Genomic DNA, 23,399 nt, shown 5'->3' with positions numbered 1-23,399 from the left:
TTTTCTTTTCTTTTTTAAATATTTATTTTTTTAGTTGTTGTTGGACACAATACCTTAGTTTTATTTATTTATTTTTATGTGGTGCTGGGGTTTGAACCAGGGCCTCGCACGTGCTAGGTGAGCACTGTGCCGCTGAGCCACAACTCCAGCAAACCGCCCCCCCTCCCCCCCCCCCCGCAGCAAAGATTTTTCTGATGAATTAGTGAACAATATTTCCATTGTGAATATTAATGGGTTCTAGAATTGGGTAACCCCTCCCCTGCAATAAGACAGTTTTAAACCCCAGTACCTCTTAATGGGGCTTTGTGAATAGGATGGTTGCAGATGAGGTAGTTAGTTAAGGTGAGGTCATATTGGAGTAGATTGTGTTCTAATCTTATATTACTGATATCTTTATAAAATGATGGCCATGTGAAGACTTACATACAGGAAGAATGCCACGTGAAGACGAGGTATCGATTAAAATATCTCTAATGCAAAGAACACCAAAGATTGCCTGAAAACCACTAGAAGTTAGAAAGAGGAAAGAAAGACTCTGCTCTTTCAGGTTTCATAGGAAGCATGGCTCTGCCAACTCCTTAAATTTGAATTTCTAGCTCTAGAACTGTGAGACAATAATCTCTCTTTGTTTTAAGCCAGTTTTGGTTCTTGGAATGGCATCCCTAGAAAACTAATACAGATATTGTTATAGTTAACACTTCTTACATTTAAATAAACATAGATTCACAGGAAGTTGCAGAAAGCCCCAAAAGGCTTTCTGTACCACTTTCCCAATGTACCATCTTTTTTTGTTTTGTTTTTTTAAGCTGTAGGTGGACACAATATCTTTATTTTATTTTTATGTGGTGCTGAGGATTGAACCCAGTGCCTCACGCATGTGACATGATTGCTCTACCTCTGAGCCACAGTCGGAGCCCCCAGTGAATCATCTTGCATAACTAAAGTATAATATATCAAAACTAGAAAAATTAGATTGATAGAATCCAAAGGTTTTAATCACATTTCAACAGGTTTTACATAGAGTGTCTGCTCTTTGAGTAGCAAAGCACAGAGATGATTTCAAGCAAAGTCAGGTGAAGAGGGTTTATTTTGAAGATTTATCTCATGTCTCATCATGAATTTAGTGTTCTGCTGTAAGCATGGCAGCTGTATTCTACCCAATTACTTTTTTCTTCCCCACTTCAACAGGAGACATTTTTTTTTTTTTTTGATGTTTCTTAGTTGGATCTGAATGGACCAGGTTCTTTCCAGGCTACACATATCACAGGTCACTTAAGATAATTGTCTTGACCAAATGGGCTGTGGTCAGGAGTGCTGGAGCATTCAGCTCAGTGTGTGGGTTGAAGTAGGTTCTGTGAAGGAAGTTTGTGTCGGGTAGATACACCAAGATTAAGTTAAATACAGTAAGAATTTCTGTGTAAAGTTGTAAGCTAGGAGGTTATGATGGTCCATATTCCCCCTTCAGTCACTCCTATCTTACTCTCTTTTTAGCTACATCTTTTAAGTTGTTCTCAACTACCTGTCATATGTATTTAACTTTTATGTTAGAGCAATTGATTTAACTTTACATATGGACCTATGAGAAAAGCATGGAATGTGCCTTGAGCAATGACAATATGGAGAAACGTATTTATATGCTTTAAAAATATCTTAAATGCTTTGCTTGAAATATTTATGTGATAATTTTCTTTGGGAGGGTAGTAACTATATTCTATTAGATCCTTTCTTTAGTGATATGGCTTTTCTTAGTTTTAGTTCATAAAGAAATACATTCTCCTTAATTTTTCTATCTTTTCTGTTCTTCACAAAACCATGTTTTAAAATTAATTAATCAATTTTATTTTTTAAGCCTAACCAAAGAGTTTGTGTCTTCCAAAAAATTAGCTGGTACTACATGTGGGTGTGTTCATCATATCGAAACCTAAAACTAAAACTTTATTTGCAAGTAAAAAAGAAGTCCAGTGTCAAAACTAAATCCCGAGAAAAAAGGCAAGATACCCTGATGGTCAAAAGAGCTGTTGAAGCAGAAAATGTTTGCCATCTGATATGTTAGTGTGCATGATATACAATATGTGTGGAAATATCAAGGAAGTTAACAACCCTAAGACTTATAGTCATTTTGGACACCTGATGATTTATTTGTATTTAGGTAAAGCAGGGTTTCTCAGCCTCAGCGCTATTGTGATTTGGGGACAGATTATTCTTTTTTTGTGGAGTCTGTCCTCTGCATTGTAGAATCCTTAGCAGCATCCCTGACTTCTGCTCACTAGATGACAGTGTCATTCTCCTTCCCCACCATTTTTAACAGTTAAAAATGTCTCGGACATTGCCATGGACACCCCCCACCCCCACCAACCCAGGAATAAAATCATTGCTGAAGGATAACCATTTAGCTTAATAATTTAGAAAGTATTACTATGTTTCTATATGGGTCAGTCTGTTCATTGACCATAGATTGGTTTATCTACTCATATTTTCCATTTTAATTGTAATTTCCTTTTGAAAAAGAAACATTACTTCAGAAAATTTGTTTTGAACATTAAAGAGTTAATCTTTTAGATTACTTTCAGGAGTGGAATGTGTAAGGTATGACCATAGAGGCTGGGAAGGTTGTCTCCTCAGTCAGGAATGCTGTGGAATGCAGGAAATGGGCAAGGATCTTGGTTAGCTTAAGCTGTTAGATGTGTCAGTTTTTCTTGCTTTCCTGATGGCTACTTGCAGATATAAGGCAAATCTGTGTGTCCATTCTTACTGCCATTTTCCAGAAGGTAATAGCTAATTAACGTTCTTGTACCTGTGTGAAGTTATTTCTGACTCTTTCACCTTCACGTGCTTGGGTGTCAGCAAAGTAGTGTGACCTATTCCATGCTGAGAGGTCACTGCTGAAATATTTGGTTGTTTCTTTCCAGCAGCTATGGGAAATCCACCTGAGGAATCTATGAAGTTGAAATGATATGGCTGAGGGTTAGTCTCTGTGTCCTCTATTCTATACACTGGTCTACCAGTCTGTTTTGCTGCCAATACCATGCTGTTTTTGTTACTATTGCTCTGTAGTATAGTTTAAGGACTGGTTCAGTGATGCCACCTGCTTACTCTTCCTGCTAAGGATTGCTTTACCTATTCTTGATCTCTTATTTTTTCAGATGAATTTCATGATTGCTTTTTCTATTTCTATGAGGAATGCCATTGGGATTTTGATCGGAATTGCAGGAAGTCTGAATGGTGCTTTTGGTAGTATGGTCATTTTGATAATATTAATTGTATATTCAAGAGCAAGGTAGATCTTTCTATTTTCTAAGGTCTTCTTTGATTTCTTTCTTTAGGGTTCTGTAGTTTTCATTGTATAGATCTTTCACCTCTTTCATTGATTCTCAAGGGTTTTTTTTTTTTTTTTTTTTTTTTGAGGCTATTGTAAATGGGGTAGTTTTCCTCATTTCCCTCTCAGAGGATTTGTCACTGATATACAGAAATGCCTTTGATTTATAGGTGTTGATTTTATATCCTGCTACTTTGCTGAATTCGTTTACTTGTTCTAGAAGTTTTTTGGTGGAGCTTTTTGGGTCTTCTAGGTATAGAATCATATCATCAGAAATAATGCTAATTTAAGTTCTTCTTTTCCTGTGTGTCTCTCTTTAATTTCTTTTGTCTGTCTAATTGCTCTGGCCAGAGTTTCAAGAACTATGTTAAATAGAAGTGGTGAAAGAGGGCATCCCTGTCTTATTCCTGTTTTTAGAGGGAATGTCTTCAGTTTTTCTCTAATTAGAATGATGTTGGCCTGGGGCTTAGCATAGATAGCCTTTATGATGTTGAGATTTATTCATGCTATCCCTAGTTTTTCTAGTGTTTTGAACATGAAGGAGTGCTGTATTTTGTCAAATGCTTTTTCTGCATCTATTGGGATGATCATGTGATTCTTATCTTTGAGTCTGTTGAGACAAAGGTGCCAAAAACTTGCACTGGAGAAAAGATAGCCTCTTCAACAAATGGTGCTGGGAACACTGGAAATCCATACACAACAAAATGAAATTAAGCCCTTATCTCTCACCATGCACAAAACTTAACTCAAAGTGGATCAAGGACCTAGGAATTAAACCAGAGACTCTGTGTCTGTTAAGAAAAAGTAGGCCATAATCTTCATTATGTGGGATTAGGCCCCAACTTCCTTAATGAGACTCCTATAGTACAAGAATTAAAACCAAGAATCAATAAATGGTATGGACTCAAACTAAAAAGTTTCTTCTCTGCAAAAGAACAATCTGTGAGGTGAATAGAGAGCCTACATCTTTTTTAAAAAAAATATTTATTTTTTAGTTGGGCACAATATCTTTATTTATTTATTTTTATGTGGTGCTGAGGATCTAACCCAGGGCCTCGTATGTGCTAGGTGAGTACTCTACTGCCAAGCCACAACCCCAGCCCCCCCCCTCCCTGAGAGCCTACATCTTGGGAGCAAATTTTTACTCTTCACACATCAGATAGAATATTAATCTCTAGGGTATATAAAGTAAACTCAAAAAGCTAAGCACCAAAAAAAAAAAAAAAACCTAAACTAAAAAAAAAAACCCAATCAATATATGGGTCAAGGACATGAACAGACATATGAACAGACTTCTCAGAAGAGGATATTCAATCAGTCAACAAATATATGAAAAAATGTTCATTATCTATAGCAATTAGAGAAAGCAAATCAAAACTACTCTAAGATACCATCTCACTCCAGTCAGAATGGCAGCTATTATGAAGACAATGTGTTGTCGAGGATGTAGGGGAAAAGGCACACTCATACACTGCTGGTGGGACTGCAAATTGGTGCAGCCAATATGGAAAGCAGTATGGAGATTCCTTGGAAAACTGGGAATGACACCACCATTTGACCCAGCTATTCCTCTCCTTGGTCTATACCCAAAGTACTTAAAAACAGCATACTACAGGGACACAGCCACATCAGTGTTTATAGTAGCACAATTTACAATAGCTAAGCTGTGGAACCAATCTAGATTCCCTTAAGTAGATGAATGGATTAAAACATGTGGCATATATATACAATGGAATATTACTCAGCAATAAAAGAATAAAATCATGGCATTTGCAGGTAAATGGATGGAGTTGGAGAAGATAATGCTAAGTGAAGTTAGCCAATCCCCCCCAAAACAAATGCCTAATGTTTTCTTTGATATAAGGAGTCTGATTCATAGTGGGGTAGGGAGGAGGGAGCATGGGAGGAATAGATGAACTGTTGATAGGGCAGAGGGGTGGGAGGGGAAGGGAGGGGGCATGGGGTTAGCAGTGATGGTGGAATATGGTGGATCATTATCCAAATACATGTATGAAGACATGAATTGGTGTGAATATACTTTATATACAGAGATATGAAAAATTGTGCTCTATGTGTGTAATAAGAATTGTAATGCATTCGGCTGTCATGTATTTAAAAAATAAAATCAATTAAATTGAAAAAAAAAAGAAATGATGCAGCTGAGGACTTGCCATGTGCTTTTCTAAAAACCATTCTTGCTGGTGCAGTGGTACATACGTGTAATCCCAGTGACTAGGGAGGTAGAGGCAGGAGGATCACAAATTCAAGGCCAACCTCAGCAACTAGCTAGATACTATCTCAAAATAATAAAAAGGGTTGAGGATGAAGCACAGTGGTAGAGCACCACTGGGTTCAATCTCCAATACAAAAACAAACAAATAAAACCATTTTGACATAATGACTTTGTTTATTTCATTTCCCCTTCTCTCTCAAGGGGAAAGGGGAAGTTTGTGGGCATTTTCCACAAATAAAACCAAAGCATGAGACCTCAGGAGAGAGTTTTTATTTTTGTATTTTTTGGGTGGTAGAAACCAAATTTAGTTTCCTTTTCTTTCTCTTCTAAGTTGAAATAATATAAGAATTATGAATATAATTGCTATTTTCATTCAAGGTTAGCACTTTTCTGGGTAGGGTAGGCAGAAATTATGTTTGTATGGTTGAAGAGAAATTACTTATGAAATATTGGAATGTGATTTGGATGGTTACGGGAAGGAGGAGACCATGTATGTTTGCAAGAGACAGAATAGTGATATAGGTTAGATTTGCTCTGTGCTTGGTCACACCCAACCTACGTCTTGGAGGAGTTGCTTTCTAGTGGTAAGAAGCAAGACACTTTGTGAACACATTGGGGATTTTAAGACTACAGAAGACTGATAACAAGGGGAGAAATGGAAAGATGATGTGGAACCAGTTTTTAAAAAAACACCTAGGGTATCTTATTGCTGATTTTGTAGCTCAGTGTGAAGAGATTGTCTACCTAGAAGATTTGGGAAAAACTTCCACTAATTAAATTCTCTGATTCACTTACCCTGGCTAAGCCAAGAAGAACACTATTCTTACTGAGCTGATTCTGGTTGCCATGTTCCCCATTTTCAGATGGATGTATATCAGCCCTTATGGGATAGAGAAGGGGGCAACTCCTCAAAAACATGCTTTCTGTTCACACTCAACTCTTTCATTTCTTGTTTCCAGTTTCTTCACATTTGATAAATAATGAAGATTGTATGTTTCTATAGACATAGAATTACCATGCTCTTTAGATTTTGTTTTCTACAGATCACTGTCTTGGAATGAATTTTTATCTATTACCTTAGATTTTGATGCTTCATTGAATTAAAAGAGAATTTTTATATTTTCTAATAGAGACAGTGAATATTAGAGGATATTAGTAAACTTGACTAAAATCGCTAAATTTGGCTTCATTATTAAACTATACTGAAGAAATGTTTTTTACCCCAAATGTGAGCCACTTTCACAAATTGTGTAACTTTTCCCCAAACACTAAAATTTAAATTATTCTTTTTTTTTAAAGAGAGAGAAAGAGAGAGAGAGAGAATTTTAATATTTATTTTTTAGTTATCGGGGGACACAACATCTTTGTTTTGTATGTGGTGCTGAGGATCGAACCTGGGTCGCACGCATGCCAGGCGAGTGCATTACCGCTTGAGCCACATTCCCAGCCCCAAATTATTCTTTTTTTATATTTATTTTTTTAGTTGTAGTTAGACACAACACCTTTATTTCACTTATTTATTTTTTTATGTGGTGGTGAGGATCGAACCCAGGGTCTCGCATGTGGGAGGCGAGTGCTCTACTGCTGAGCTACAACCCCAGCCCCCAAAATTTCAATTATTCTTAATCTTACTAGTTTGTCAATATTGTTTTCTTTAAAACAAAACAAAAAACCTACCAATAACAAAACATGGAGTACTTTTTCTTCTAAACTATACTATATACTGTACTATAGATTTAACAATTTGTGTGTTGTTATACTTGTATCAGAGATTATAGCACAAAAACAAACATATACTAAAAATAAGGTTGTTTTCCATGGTTATATGTTAATGTAAATGAGTTTTTGTGATAAACATTTTACTGGAATTTTTTTGACTTACCATCTGCATTTTAACAGTTTGTGATTATCCAATGTCAAGTCTGGCAAATAGACTGGGGATTGTGCATTGGCTATTATAAGGTAACAGATATTAGATAGTAAATATCTGAATGCCTTAATGCTCTCATAAAAGACACATAAGTAAGTCTATGACAATTGAATTATTTATAAAGTATTCTCAGTACATTTTATGGTGACTTCTTGACTCTCTGCTTCTCTTCTGCTGCTTATTAAAGGTAAGTGTCACTACAAGTGGAAACTTAAAAACAGTATCAACACTGAAATTGCTTCCAATACACTCATGGTGATGTAGTGCTATAAAGCAGGAAACTCCTTTTTTATTTCTAGCCATAATCTCTTAATGCTGATGCTGGCACATGTTTAGGAGCATTTCCCCAGAGTTCCCAAACCTTGCTTGTTTTTAAATCTAATTTCAACATTTATATGCCAAGTTTCAGCCTTGAGGGCAACTTTTTTTTAAATTAATGCATTAGAATTGCTAAAGCAACACTATAATTGTAGAGTTAAAAAATAATTGAGTGAAAAATTGATTCAGCATTTGAGTATTACATGATATATATCAGATAGGATAGTTTCATTCAAATAAACTCTGACCACCTCTCTTTAGGTCCCTTTTGTTGGTTAGGTTAGGTTTGGGGTTGTGGCTCAGAGGTAGAGCGCTTGTCTAGCATGTGTGAGGCACTGGGTTCGATCCTCAGCACCACATAAAAATAAAGATATTGTGTCAACGTATAATTAAAAAAACAAAGTGCAAAAGGAGCAGCAAATCATGTTGATAGAAATAGTATTGAAGGTGTAAAGCTGTTGAGAGGGCACAGGTCACTTGATGTATCTGGGGCCTATTGCTATCCATCCCTTTCTAGAAATATTTATTGAACATCTGTTGTGTGTCAGGCACTATCCTAGGCACATGGGACACAACAGCAGGCAACACATCACTAATATCCTGACAGTGCCAGTGAAACTGGAGTTTTGAGATGAAACTCCATTCCCCACAGTTGCTGACAGGTGAAACCAGAGTTTCTCCCATTCTGCTGGCTGGAGGGGTCTGCGCAGGCGTCTGCAGACTAGAAGTGTTGCAGCTCATAATGGCAGGTCATGCTCACTAGTGTTGCAGCAGATCCTAGCAGCTCACTATCAATTTCTTCTTCTTCTTTCCTAGTTCTTGTCTTGTGAATTTGAAGAATAAAATCCATAGACCAGGATGAGTGAGTGTAACTGTAGGGTTTATTGAAGAATGGGAACAGAACTTTACAGTTCAAGAGTGAGTGATAGTAGGTTTTCTCTGTCCAAGTGTGCTAGTCTAGGGCCTTATATAGTAGTACTTGGTTCACTGCTGTGGGCCCAAACTTATGCTAATTAGGGTTTGAAAAAAGTGCCAATGCTATTGGCCTGAATTTATGCTTATTAGAGCTTAGAAATTTAGAAACTTACTAACACTATTGGTCAATTCTTTTTTTTTTTTAAGAATGTATTTTGACATTATACATATATGGAGTATAACTTCCCATTCTTCTGATTATACATGATGTGGAATTACATTGGTCATGTATTTATATGTGAATATAGGGAAGTAACATCTTATTTATTTTACTGTTTCTTATTCCCATTCCCTCTCCCTTCTTTCCCTTTTGTCTATTCCAAAGTACCTCTATTTTGCCCTCCCCCACCCCCCCTTGTTGTGAGTCGGCATCCATATATCAGAGAGAGCATTCAACCTTTGGTTTTTTGGGGATTGCTTATTTCACTTAGCATGATAGTCTCCAGTTCTGTCCCACTTCCATTTTATGGTGGCAGGCCAAAAGTGCAGAGTGTGCTTCTGCAGTAGGCATCCCCACTGCGTGTGGGCCATGCTTGCCACTTGTGCTTCAGTTGGTCGCCGCTCCACTGCTCCACCTCTCCGCTGCTGCTTCTTGGCAGGGCCAGTAGGCCTGCTGATCCTTGGCAGCCAGGGAGCTGTGTCACCAGTAATTACAGTGAAGGAAATATACGCCAGTTGCCAGTAGTTACACTGAAAGAATAATATAAATGGATAAAGAATGATTGAGTGTGTAGAGAAGTGGTTTAGAGAAGGTGCTAAGGACATCCCATCTGAGTTGACATTTGATTAGGGGCCTGAATATAGTGGGAGAAGTATACCCTGGGAAGATATAGGGGGTGGGGGGAGTTTTCCAGATCAAAGAGCAGAGATCTTCAAGGAGGACTATGGGTATGGCTGAGTTAGGTAGGCAAGTGAAGTTGTGTGAAGCTTTGTGGACTTTGGTGAGTAGAGTGTATTTTATTTGATGTGTGATGAGGGGTGATTGGGGTATTCTGAGAAAAATTTAATTTGTTGGAAGATAATTGTTGCCTTTTTTAATGGAAGCACATATCTATTAATATACTTAAACACCATTGAACTGTATGCTTTAAATGGGTGGCTGTATGGTGTGTGAGTTAATTAAAAATTAAAATGATCACAGTTGCTGTGTGAAGATTAGATTGAAGGCAGTCAAGAAGAGAAGAAAGCCAGTTGAATATTTTCAGTAGGTTTGATGGTTAATTTTGTGTCAGAATTAACTTGACAGTGACATGGAGCTCTTAGATACTTGGTCAAACATAATTCTAGGTTTGTTAGTGAGGGTGTTTTTAGATGCAGTTAACATTTCAGTCAGTAGGCTGAGTAAAGTATATTGCTTCCCCTGTGGTGGGCCTTATCCAATCAGTTGAAGGCTTAAATAGTACAATCAAGCTGACTCTGCTAGTAAGAGGGAACTCCTCCTACCTGAGCTGAGATACTGTCCCCCTGCCCCCTTTCTTTTTTTTCTACTTTTGGACTTGAATGGAATGATTGGCTTTTCTTAAGTCTTGAGCTTATTGGCTTTCAGATTGGAACACACATAATACCGTCCCCTCTCCTGATTCTCAGGCTTTCAGACTTGGACTAGCACTGCAGTGTCAGCTCTGCTTAGTCTCCTGCTTGATAACTCAAATCGTGGGAATTCTCAGTCTCCATAATTCCTTGTTATAAGACTCTTTCCATAGACATCCCATTGGTTCTGTTTCTCAGAGAGCCTTACTAACACAGTTATGCAGGCAAAAGGGAGGTGGCTCAGGGACAGTTGAGAAGTGGTTGGAGTTGCCAAATGCTTTGATGGAAGAAAGTGTGCAGAAGCTGCTAATAGACTGAGGGTGTTGGGGGTTTTGCATCAGTACTTTATTGAGACAATAAATTGGGGGTGGAGGAGTGTTGGTGGTGCCAAGGGGTGAATCAAGAGAAAACATATGGAGAGTGAGGCACTTGCAAAACGTTATAGTTTGGTAAATTTAAGAAAAAAAGTAAACAGTGTCTATTTTAAATGATGTTCCCTGGCAACATCGTGGAAGAGATTAAAGAGACATTTTGTGATTTAAATTTTTTTTTTTTTTTTTTTGGTCAGGAAACAAGGTAATCACTAGAAGCCAATCTTGTCTACAAAAAATGAAATGCTCAGTTTTAATGAACCAAAATGTTTAAATTCATGCAGACCTAAGTAAGGCTTCTGGCCATTTGTCTTAAGGATTTATATTATCCTGTTTATGTTAAAAAAAAGAGTGAAAATGTGGAAAATACTGTCTAATTTATAGGTGTTATAGCAATGAAGTTTAGCTGGTATACTAGGTATCAAAATCTGGAATTAAAAATGATCTGGATGGGCCCAAGTCTCCAAAAGAATATTTATCAGGAATAGATATTAAGTGTATTTTAGTTGAAAGAAAGATTATATGAGTCCATAATCTTGCAATTTAAGCCTTTATCTGAGAACTTCACTGATATGATCACATGATTTTCAATTCAGATTCTTCTATATTCAACTTATCTTGCTTGACTAGACTGTGGTTCATTTAAACTCATATGTAAAATCTGAAATCAGTGCCCCTGGGTATTGCTCCATAGGATCAATTAATCACAGTATAAGATAGATGCCACAATGAAAAGTACCCACACCTGTAACAAGAGAAGTTAGGTGACTTCTCTTAATTTGTGATCCACTTAGTCTATACTAGAAACTCTTAACATAAATCACCCTGTCTTTTTATCAGGAAACCCTCATGATAACACTTTTATCCTCATTTTATGAGCTCAACGTTAGTGAACCTTTGAGTGATAATTGGTTACATGCTGGAGGTACAGATGCTTCATACTAAGAAGGAAGAACATAACACACAGGACCTGTCTCTAAGGAGGCATTTATTTGTGGTGGTAGAACAATGACCTTCAAAGATGTCTGCATTATAAACCACAAACATCATGATTATCTTACTAGGTGAGGGAGAATTAGGTCACAGATGGGAGGGAGTAAGGTTGCTAATCCACGGACCTTCAGATGAGGAGAGTGTCCTGCATGATCCGAGTGGGCTCACTGTCATCTGAGACATCCTTATAAGAGGAGGTGAGCTTCAGAAGAAAGAGATCCAGGTAGACAGCAGTGTGAGAAAGACTTGGCCTGAGGCAACTTGTTTTGAAGGTGGAGGAATGGAACCTTGAGCCAAGGAATGTAGGTGTTCTTCAAAAACTGAAAAAGCAAGGAAATGCATTTTATACTAGAATGCAACAGAAGGACAATAGCCCTGTAGATATCTTAATTTTAGCTCAGTGAGACTGATTTTGGACTTACAACATTTAGAATGGTAAAATAATATAATGGGTTGTTATAAACCACTAATTTGTCACAGCAGAAATAGGAAACAATACAGGGGTTATAAATAACACAGAACATATATTCAAGAGTTGTGCTGCTATATTTGAATCCCAGCTTCATAAGTTAATGTATGATCTTGGACAGGCCATATAAGCCTCAGTTTTCCTGTGTATAAAATGGGGACAGTGAGACTTCACAATGTTTTTTGGATGAGAATTTGGAAAAGATAATTTGTTTACTCCCTGACATAAAGAACTCAATAGATAGTAGCCTGGGGGAAACTAGCTATTCAGTTGAAGGCATCATTTGAGGGACAAGATGTGTGGAGAAAATAAGGGACATTTAAAGAGATGATGTGAGGAGCAAGTGGAAGAACTGGGGCAGTAGCTGAGGGGATCATGTGAAGTGATTGAGTTGTACTGCTATATTTGAATCCCAGGTGGGTAGGTGGGTTTAGAATCGATCAGTGTTTTACATTTACAGTGAGAGAGTCTTTGGACTTTCATGACTTAGGTTTGAAAAATGATTGAAAAATGAGTCAGCCTCATGAAGCAGCAAGTCCCCAGGACTGGAAAAGTTTTAACAGGGCTGAGGATCCAGGAACATCATCTGCAAAAGTGATTCCTAAAGGGTGGGTGGAAGCTGCAGGGAAGAAGTGCCAGTTCCCTGCAAGCTCTCTAGTCTTGCCATGTAGTTTTCATTCCTTAAATATGCTTTATCGTTCATAAAGTCTGTTTTAACATCATTATAACATGGCCTTTTTTTTTTTTTAATGGCAAATTGCTGGCTTTACTTTGGAGCACAGAATGTGGATAATTTGAGGACAGAGTTTTAAGGATCTGTTTCAATGCTTTTTTAAAGAGGAAGTGCATTTTTTAATTACTTCACTTTCAATGTAAGGTTTAATTTGAATAAACTAAAGGACTGTCACTTGGTTCATGTTGCAGTTTGACAAAGCCTGTTATTGCCCTTGTGTAGCTAGTTAAGTGTAATCTGAGTTAATTAAACATTTCAGTAACCAGCCTCTACCAGTCACTCAGCCCTTCTTTAGGCTTTCAGCTGCCCTGACTTGCCAATTCTCAGCTCTGCCTTGCTTGGTGTGGTGGTTTTTTTCTCCTGCTCTGCCAAGCACACTGGCAAAAAAATCAGTCGCCACCCTGCTGGCATCGTTACCATGCATAATCTCCTGGGCCCTCAGTGTCTCTTGGCAGTTCCTTTATGCTTTCCTAGTTGGCCCCTATTCCTATTTTTATAGGTTACAGATCTTCACTATTCTCCTGTCTTTGACTCCCTTGCTATCAGCAATGACCAGACCTTTTTCTTTGTGGAGAAATAGATAACCAAGGAAAGCCTTTTTGAAAAAGGATCAGAGTAGTTACTTATTTCTCTCACAGTTAACTTGGATTTCTGATGAATGTTTACCTGTATGTTATAGTCATCAAATGTAGGTGTAACTTGACAGATTGCATTTATTATTAGCTAAACCATAAGACAGAGGATGATTTTGCCAAAATAATAAATTAAAAAACAAGTGCTAACTGATCAGATTGTGACTCAACTGCTTTCTTAGTGGGAACTGTATAATTAAAATGCAAGTTGGAATATATTTTAATTACTTCTCTACTTATAAGTTGCTTTAAAATAACTTTGATTGATCACTGTTAATATCATGTGAATGGAATTCAAGTACTTTTGACAGTTTGTCTACTAGTGAAGTCCATAATCCCTAGGTGTTCACATGTACAGTAAAGAGAAACTCTCCTTGTTATGGTTTGGATATCAGATGTCCCCCTAAAGCTCCTGTGTTATGAAGAGATATTCAGAGCTGAAATTATTGGATTATGAAAGCTGTAACCTACTCAGTCCAGCCAATTTGAATGGACTAACTGGTGATAACTGTGGGTAGATGGGGTGTGGCTGGAGGAGGTGGGCCACTGGGAATGTGCCTTAGAAGGCTGCATCTGCCGTGTGCTTCACCCCACAACCTCCCAGCTGCCATGAGCTGAGCAGCTTTCCTTTACCATACCCTTCCACCATGATGTTCTATCTCACTTCAGGCCCAGAGAAATCTAATTGACCCACGATGGACTGAACCTCTGTAACCATGAGCCAAAATATACTTTTCCTCCTCTAAGTTCTTTTTGTCAGATATCTTGGTCATAGTGACAAAAAACTAACTAACATGGCTGTAAGTCCTATTTCATAATACTTACTCACTTTGTTTGCCAAAAACATTGTTGTTTCCAAAGCCTTGTGTCATTGGGGGATCTCCTTCCTGTGCCTTCCATGATGTAGTAGGTCTGAGATGGAGCTCAAGATTGTACATTTCTAATAGCTCCCAGGTGAGGCCAGTGCTTCTGTTCTGTGGACTTGGCATTCAGTTGTAGGTGCTAGTAATGCAGTTGTATATCATCAGCCTTACCTGGGGGATGACTGCATAGCTCCCCTCTCATGTTTGATGTGGCTAGTTGGGTCCAGTGTCTGCAAACCATTATTTTAAGATATGGACTCAGTTGAATTTCTCTGCTTCAGAGGTTATCTACAACCTCTTGATTGCTGACACTTAACTGCTAAGAATTTTAACACTGTCAATTCCAGGGCAAGAGGCAGTGGCTTGGGTGATGCATCACAAATAGGAAAGAAATTGGAATCACCAGGTCTCTTGGCCTCAGGTTAAATTGATCTATATCATCATGTCCTCAGGTTCAAAGGGGTTAACAGTCTCTCTATTGAAAATTTTTTGCGTAAAGTAGACACAGGCCTTTTCTGGGAATTGCAGGCCTAAATAATCATGAGAAGTATATTTGGTTGATTGATGGGGAGAATTTCTGGATAATACTCAAAACAGTCCTTGATCTTGTACACTCAGGAAACTTTTGCAGAAATGGATCTAACTGGTTCAGTCTTCTAAGTGGACATAGAATAGACTGATAAACAGGAAGGACACAGGAATTGATGGTATTGACATCAGACTCTTTAAGTCAGTAAATGTTGCTGGAATTGAGAAATAGTTTTCAGACATAGATCAAATTCAGAGCATTGGCAGGAAAACAAGTTCTAAAGATGAAATTGAGGGTGTGGTTGTAAAATCCTAGAAAGATCCAAGTAGCTTCCTAGAAGGATCCAAGGTGGTGCCTGGAAGATCTGTCCAACACAGCAGAAGGCTTCTAAGAAGCTTCAGGGTATTGTCCCTTCATCTTCTCAGAAGACCAGGTAGAGAAGGGCTTCTTCTCCAGAGATTCATGAGTGAGTGAGGTGTTTGTCTAATGAAGTGAAGTCTAGTAAGATTCACAGAAGATCTAGAGGATCTTTGAGAGAATTGTATTTGCAGAAACACTGCCAACTTAGACTGAAAGAGACAGGATTATAAAATTAAAACTCCTTTGATTCCCCCAAATCTCTGTGGGAAAGATAAGAAGTAGACTGAGAAAGCTACACAGCTGCAAATTCAAGCTACTTTCCAAGGAAACGGGAAGATGATTTTTAGGGTGGAACGATGACTCTTGAGTGTGGAGCCAAAACCCATGGACTCTGCAAGACCCTGGTCTGTGTCCTAATAAAGGAACTTCCAGCCTGTGCCTTGTGGAATTTGAGAATTCCTGTTGGATCAGTGTGGCTCAGGTGTGTCTTTCATTTCTCCATACTTTAAAATGGACTATCTATCCTGAGGGTAGTACACCTGTCCCATCATTGTATACTGAGAATAGGGGAGGATAAGCAATTTCCTTTTTGTTTATTGACAGTCCGGTTGAGAGAAACTCAAGAGCTGTACTTAAGGAATAATACCTCAGGAGACTCTGCTGCACACCTGAATCTGACTTAGATAATAAGGTTCTGGACTTTGAACTCATCTTGTAAAGAGATGAGAATTTTGGGCACCTTAGGAGGCAGTATTGAATTTTATATCTGGGCAAGACATGGATTACTGGGTTCCAGAGAATGAAATGTGGAAGCCAGTCCTTGAGTATGCCCCTAGTGATTCTCACCTGGTATTCATGTTCTTGTGTAATTTCTGCATCATAGTGCTGACCTTTGTAACTAATAGAATATTGAGCACATGATGGAATGTGACTTTGAATGGTAGGGCATAAGACATTGCACGTTCATCTTGCTCTCTCTTGCACCATTGCTTCTATCAAGAGGTTCTATGGAGATGTCCATTTGGTAAAGAACTGAAGTTTCCTGTCAACAAGCAGTGCTGATTTTTCAGCCATATGAGCCAGTCACCTTGCAGACAACCCCAAGCCCCAACAAAATCTTTGGATGACTTCAGTCCTAGATGACATCTCAAGTACAACTTGGTGAGAGATCCCCCAAGTTAGAATGATCCAGTTATGGCCAGTCCCAAATTTCTAATAACTCTGAAATGATGTGAAATTATAAATGTCCATTGTTTAGGAGGTTAAGGTTTGGAACAATTTGTTATGCAGCAATAGATAACTAATAGAGGTACTATGCAGAACTAATACAAACCCAAGAGTCTTTGTAGAGTTTTTTGTCTTCCTTATAGTTAGTTAGCATTCAGTTCTTAATAATTAATCAGGAGAGATAATTGATAATGAATCAGGTGGAGTAGATTTTGGAGAGAAAATCTTGTTTATGTTTCTGCCTTTATTCATACTCACAGAAAAATTTTTAAATAAAAGGATTTAAATAGATAACTTTAGGATTTATTTTTTAAAAAATTTACTAAGAAGCTGCTCTTGGTACTGAAAGTGTAGGGATTAGACATGTTGGCTTTTGAGTATTTTATGTAAGTTGGGTTATGAAGTATTTATGTGACAGATTGGGTGAGGGAAGGGCTTCCCTCCCCTTACAGAGAGAAGTGTTTGTCCTTGTAATGGGTTACAGATCCACACTCTACTTGTTACAACACATAGGGAAGATGGGGCCAGAAAGATTAACTAAGATTTCCAAAGCCATGCAGTTGGTTAGTGGTGAGCTAATTTGGAGTTCTGGCTACCAGTCCAATTAGATAAGATTTGTTTCCACTTGTCATCTATTTTTACTCTCATTTTTGGTAACTTCAAGTAAAAATGGTTCCATCAAATGAGGACTAAATACTTTCCTGGGTATGACTAAGTATGGCTTCCTGATGTTTCAACAGACATGAAAATTTTATACTTTTGTATATTCCCTGAGGCAGCTCTCTGCCTGGGTCTTTTGAAATAGCAAAAATAAATTAACAGTGGGCTCAAGTCTAGTAAGCACAATGTAGGTTAGTTCTGATCTAAGTACAGGCTGTTCCTGTTGTATAGGCTCTGTGTGACTTTATTTACCAGGTTTTCTGCTTGAAGTCAACCATTTAAAAGATATTCTGCTTTTTGGTTCAGATAGAGGATTTACATAAGACTAACATGTAATCGTTAATTGTATTTTTTCTTGAATATTGTCTCGAGGTGTAGTCACTTTAGATTTTAAGTGGTTTCTCCTTAAAGACTTAGATGGGTTTTGAGGAATGTGTGGCTTTATTTGTCCTTGTCAACCTGTACATATTGTCAACTAGATGAATGTTGATAATACTTCTATAAAATATGTGAAGAATTGTTTTGACTTGAAGTTCCATAAGTTTACTTTGAGTTTAAAGTATTATAATATGTTAGTTAAAACAAAGTTTTTTTTTTTTTTTTGCTGTGCTAAAGCCTTGCACATGCTAGACAGGTGCTCTACCACTGAAGTACATCCCCAGCCCAATAGTTTATAATACCTTAAACATTCAGAGCCAAATTAAGTTGATGGGAAGTCTTCTATCAGTTTATTTTTCCATTTATTATATGAAATTGTTTCCTGTAGAATTTGGAGTATTGGTGAACCAAACTATTTGTTTTCCTCTGCTCCTCAGTGGCCAGTTTTAGACCATAATCATGTATCATCTGGTAATTACAGATAGTATAGTTTCTAGAAATTGTGTATTCAACACTACAATTACCTTTTGTTTCTCCTGGAATTTTGCCAATAAATTATTTCTTCTTTTTTCTACATAAAGTCAAATTAAAGTCACATTCAGTGTCTCTCATTGAGTTACTCAACTTTTGACTTAAATTTTTTTTTTTTTAATCTTTGGAATCATCTTATTTAAAATGATTGATGGATTTCAAATTCTAGCTAGGTAGTTTGCAGTGCCTTTTACTAAGAACATACTAGAATGATCTACCACCTCTATGAACAGAGATTGATTTATGATGCCCCTTACTTCTCTAGCCATCAGCATTGCTTTTCTCTTGTCACCCCTCCTCCTGCACTTTCCCTAACTCCCCTCACTCTCCAGGAACCCAAGCTGTTCAGTTTGCTTCTTATCTCTCCTTTCTTTTTCTAATCATTCCCTCTCCCTTTGCCACACCATTCTTACTTTCCTTACTGTGGGAATGAATATCTTCTGGTCCCTGAACTCCTGGGGAGGGAGGTGAGGTTTCAGGGAGGCAGACAGCTTAGAGGAGGTGTTGCCCACATGCTGAAGTAGACCAGCAATAAGTGTTGTCTGGTGAGGGGAACACTCCTGTACCCCAAATCCCTGACAAAGCAAAGACCAAGAGCTTACATAGGATCATCCCACATCGGCCCCACAAAGTGCTTTCTTTTTTAAAATTAATTAATTAATTAATTATTTTTTTATTATTAGTTGTTCAAAACATTACATCTTTGTTAAGAGTAGTAGAGATGAAGCCCAAGCTAATTTTGGTAACCAAATGTGTGTGGTTGAAATGCAGCTGATTGTAAAATAGGACACATAGTAGTCCGTGTTTGTACAGCAATTTACATTAATGAGAAGCATTGGTTTGTGAGTGAAAGGTTTGGGTTTTGAAATTAGATATGAGGAGAGCCTTGGATAGATTTTCTTTCTCTCTTTCTTTTTCTTTTTTTGGAGGCAGCTCTTTAAACAGGTGCAGGGAGTGAATAATGTGCCACTCCTAAACTGTGTGATTTAGCCAATGAGCACCAGGCTTCTCCTTGGTCTTATAGCATGGTTTCCCTGTCCGTCAAGAGCTGGCTCGGCAACCAAACCCAGATTCCAGGTGTGGTATTCCACAGTCATTCTGTAATTTGTAATCATAGAAACAGAACGTTCCTCCTCTTATTTCTTCCTTGCCAACAGTTTCTGGGTGGGTGAATGTCAGTAGCTGGAGTTATTTTTAAAGAGGAGAGGTGAGGCTTGTCGTGCGAAGCTGGGAAGAGGGCGTTTGTTTGCAGAACAGAGCTGACATCAAAGTGTAGATTACTGCTCAGTGGCTAGGCACTTGTCCTATAACAGGTAATGTTTAACGTGCCAGTCACAAAGATCACAGAAGCAGTGTATGCTTGCACATAAGATAGCACTGCCTTTTATGCTCTGGAAGACTGAAAGGCTATTTGTGCCCATGTATTTTTTTTCCTGATATATGTTTGGATGGGTCTTGCTGCCGTCTCTTTTGCTGACTGTAATTGGACTTTGAAGCTGGGAAGTTGTATCATAAAAATTTGTAACCTTTGAGAACGAGCTCGGCTAAGCATTCACTTTCCAATTCTTTTCACAGGATAATATAAACGTATTTTTGAAAGCTTGTGAACAGATTGGATTGAAAGAAGCCCAGCTTTTCCATCCTGGGGATCTACAGGATTTATCTAATCGAGTCACTGTCAAGTAAGTTTCATTGGTTTGTTATATATTTTTTTAAACTAGGACTTGCAGCTTAAGTGAAATAATTGCTGAGAGCTTGTGATTACTGAAAATTTGTTCTTCTCTGTCTTCCTGTGTTCTCATTCCGATTAGACTATTTAAAAAATGGCTCAGGGACTGTGAATGTGAAGTTGTCTGTAATTGGTAGCATTTCATAGTCTTATTGTAAATCTCTGTACTGACCAAAGTGGTAGTTCATATTTTAATGCTTGTCCAATGTGGTAGTGTTTGGTTACTTATGTGGAGCATATTCATTATATTTATCAAGTGTATTTAGAGATCATGTTATAGTTCACACAGTAAAAATAATTATTTTAAGATAGTTTTTCATATATTAGGAATTAAGATACATAAAAATTTTATGTTAACATAAAAAATTAGAGTGGGACAGTGGTGAAAAAAAACTTTATTAGTATTTGGAAGGTAGAAGTGCCTGAGACCAACATGTAATGCCTGTGAAGACCTTGTCAGTTGTTGCTTTTTAAAAAAAAAAAAAAAATGAACTGTTTCTCACTTTTTCAGTAGTTTGGACAAGAAAGCCAAAGTGGGCTTGAAAGCATGTCTGTAGGTATACTCTTGAAATTTAGGTGGAAAATGGTGTTCATATGTGAGTGTATGGTTTCAGGAACTCTGATTTTAAGCTCTTCTGAGATTGTTTTTCTATAAATTTAATTTGCTTTCAAGAAATCAGTAATAAACTCATGTTGCCAGATAAATGTGACAGGAAAATTGTTTAATTTTTTAATGATAACTACCTCCATACCAGGGCTCTTAAGCCTAACTAACATTTTTCCAAGTGAGGAAATAAATACTTTGTTCTATCTGTAGAGATAATGAAAGTAAAACAAATCAGTTTATACCGATTTAGACAAAGATTTAGTTTATGTAGTTAATAGTCTCTGGATAGTGGCTTCAGTGTTCATTAAAAACTGAGTATAAAAATCTTAAATATGGCCATTTTTTTAAATGAAGGAAAATAACTACATAAATATTTTTGATCGTATACAGTGTCTTCTAATAGTACAATCTAAAATCTCAGGTAGCATTAGCTTTTAAAGTCTAACAGTACATATTTTTAAATGAGCAGTTTCAAACATACCTGCTTCTGTATCTGTTGAATGTTTTTCTGATTCTATGGCAGCGATATGTGCATGTCAGGGAAGAGTTTGCAGTTTTGATTAATTGAAAGGTAGTTGAGATATCCTAAGTTTTATTACTGAAATGTTTCCTTCTGTAGTATGTGAGGTTGTGTTTAATGTCCATGAAAAAAATTTTCTAAATGCATTTGTTCTATTTTTCCTAATCAGCATATTCTTTCACAGCTGATAGGCAGAGAAACTTTAGATCTTAAAAGTCATCTTTTGCTTGAGTTGTTGGTGTCAATTAAGAATAAGATTGCTTTCCCCTGAAATCCTATTGTTTTGAAACTCTGCATCTTATATTTGAGTAGGCTAAGGAATAGGCAAAACATGTTTGTTGGTTCCTAATTTCAAGTGTGCTATGTACCAAGCTTTCTTGGAGCTTATTTCAGGAGCTATTGGGTCTGAAATGTTTAAGAAAAATCAGTATCTGGGTTCAGCCTTTAATGAAATTAAATTACTGGCAAAGTGAAACCGAGAGGTCACGTATTTACAGCTGTAGTAAGAAGTATGCAGAATAACTTGTTTCAGTGGAAACCACAAGTCTATCAAAGCAAGGTGTGCCTCAGTCTTTCCAGCAAGGATGCCTGAGCGAGAACTTTGAGTAAGAACTTTTCCCCTGATCATTGGGATGAAGGGACGACTGGTTGGCTCTGGGTCTGCCATTTCCAGAGCCCTGGAGCCTCCCAGCTGAGACACAAGAAAGCTGGCAAATGACTTCTTTAAAAATGTTGGCTAAACTCTTATGCCCTGAGACAGCATTTTTATTAAAGGAAGCAGGTTTAAAGGAAAGCAAATAATTGCTTACTGAATAGTAATGCATTGTAGTTTTTAGTTTTTGTTCTTATGTGGAGGCTCCTATAGGTCAAATATTGTCCTATTATTATTGTAGATTAAAGGACTTGATTAGGTCAGTAGTTCTCAATGGGAGGCTGTTTTGCCTCCTTGGGGACACTTGTCAATGTTTGGAGACACTTTTAGTTGTCATAGCTGGGGAGGGGTGCCACAGGCATCCACTGGGTCAGGGATGATGCTAAATACTCTTGAGTGCAAAGGACAGTCTCAATAATGAAGAATTTTTCTGATAATGCTGGAGTTGAGAAACTGGCTTAGAATTCCATACTTGAATCCTCTTTGCCAGCAAGATAGCCATGTGGAAATGAAGGATACTGACAGTGACAGACTTTTGACACACTATTAGAATGCAACTACTTGTAGGTAGGTATATAGTAATTGCTCCATTTTTGTGTTACGTTTATTGTCTATTTTCTTTTGTTTTTTGGAGGGTGTATCAGGGATTGAACTCGGGCACTCAACCACTGAGCCAAATCTCTAGCCCTATTTTGTATTTTTTTTTTTTTAAATTAGAGAAAGGGTGTCACTGAGTTTCTTAGCACCTCGCTAAATTGCTGAGGCTGGCTTTGAATCCATGATCCTCCTGCCTCCCCCTCCTGAGCTGCTGGGATTATAGGTGTGCGCTACCTCGCCTGGCTTATTATCTATTTTAATATGAAGGCTTATTGTGATTTATCTGAGCATGTGTATAAATACTTTGAGATTATTTTGCTCATCTATACATTCAGTTGAACCAACATGTGTCAAGCTCTGATTATTTTAAATGGTCTGTCATTATTCAGCTACTTAAGTTGCACCTAACAGTGTATAGAGCCGTCATTGGCCTCATTGCAAGTGCAATGTAACCGTGCCATACTGAGAGCAAACAGGAATGGATAGTTGATATTATCCTCTGTGCTGGTGAACTTGAGGTGCTTTTTGTTAGTGTGTGGAGAGAATAAATATGGAGTGGGTGTGTGCAACCTGGGAGAGTTGTGTGTTGAGAATAATAGCAGAAGTTGCTAGTAGATAACTTCAATAATTCAGGCCCTTAAATAAAACTGTTTTCCAGCAATTTGAGACTTACAGTTTAACTTTTCACAAGTGAAACAAAACCAGAGTACACTTTATATGTCTGTAATTATATATACTTACATATGCTTTAATTTTCTGATTTATTTTACATTACAGGAAGTAGTAGTTTGAATTCTTCCTATGTTCGAATGATTCCATTCATTTTGGTATTTCATCTATTCCAAGAGTCAATTGCCACTTTTAATTTTGAGATCTTTGATTTAATGGATAGGATCCATCTTTACATTCTTTCTTCCCAATAGCAAATTTGTGATTTATTCTCCATAGGGGGTAGACGGAGGTCTGTTCCATTCTAAGGGTGTGAAATTCAGCTTACATTGTAATAGCCATTTACTGAATTTAACATAGACATCCATACTGAATTTATCATACACAATCCACAGAGAGTAGGTGGTGTGACCTTCACAGAGCTGTCTATGCACACCTTCTGTAAAACATCTGTAGAAGATTAAGTACAGTGACCATATGCACATGCCACTGCATACTGGGGACCTGTGAGAGCAAATGTCATGGTCTCTGTAGTGGCATCTGGTCATTGATAGAAGTTCGGAGCAATTGCTTATAG

The 23,399-nt window shown here is 37.5% G+C and overlaps 1 protein-coding gene and 1 long non-coding RNA gene across 12 annotated transcripts in view; one reads left to right on the top strand and one right to left on the bottom strand.

Moving 5' to 3' along the window:
* Lmo7 (LIM domain 7) overlaps positions 1-23,399 on the top strand; it is a 217,287-nt gene that overhangs the window by 99,766 nt on the left and 94,122 nt on the right. For 7 of the 11 annotated variants that reach the window (XM_046449438.2, XM_046449439.2, XM_046449441.2 and 4 more), the window contains exon 5: positions 19,624-19,730. In XM_046449438.2, the coding sequence (XP_046305394.1) occupies positions 19,624-19,730 (107 nt within the window). Of the gene's footprint in view, positions 1-19,026; positions 19,126-19,378; positions 19,528-19,623; positions 19,731-23,399 lie in introns of those variants that run through there. The other 4 variants (XM_046449447.2, XM_046449442.2, XM_046449440.2 and 1 more) reach the window with 2 other exon arrangements.
* Positions 11,645-15,455, bottom strand: LOC124095973 (uncharacterized). Its single transcript, XR_006852743.2, has 2 exons — positions 14,330-15,455; positions 11,645-11,986 (listed from the first exon to the last, which is right to left on the bottom strand). It is a non-coding gene; the product is annotated as an uncharacterized LOC124095973 (long non-coding RNA).

The sequence above is a fragment of the Marmota monax genome, unplaced genomic scaffold, assembly GCF_021218885.2.
Source record: "Marmota monax isolate L192 unplaced genomic scaffold, Marmota_monax_Labrador192_F-V1.1 WCK01_AAM20220418_F8-fsc00137, whole genome shotgun sequence".
Lineage (NCBI taxonomy): Eukaryota > Metazoa > Chordata > Mammalia > Rodentia > Sciuridae > Marmota > Marmota monax.
Note: the sequence above shows the minus strand (reverse complement) of the source record. Positions and strands in the feature narration are given on the sequence as shown.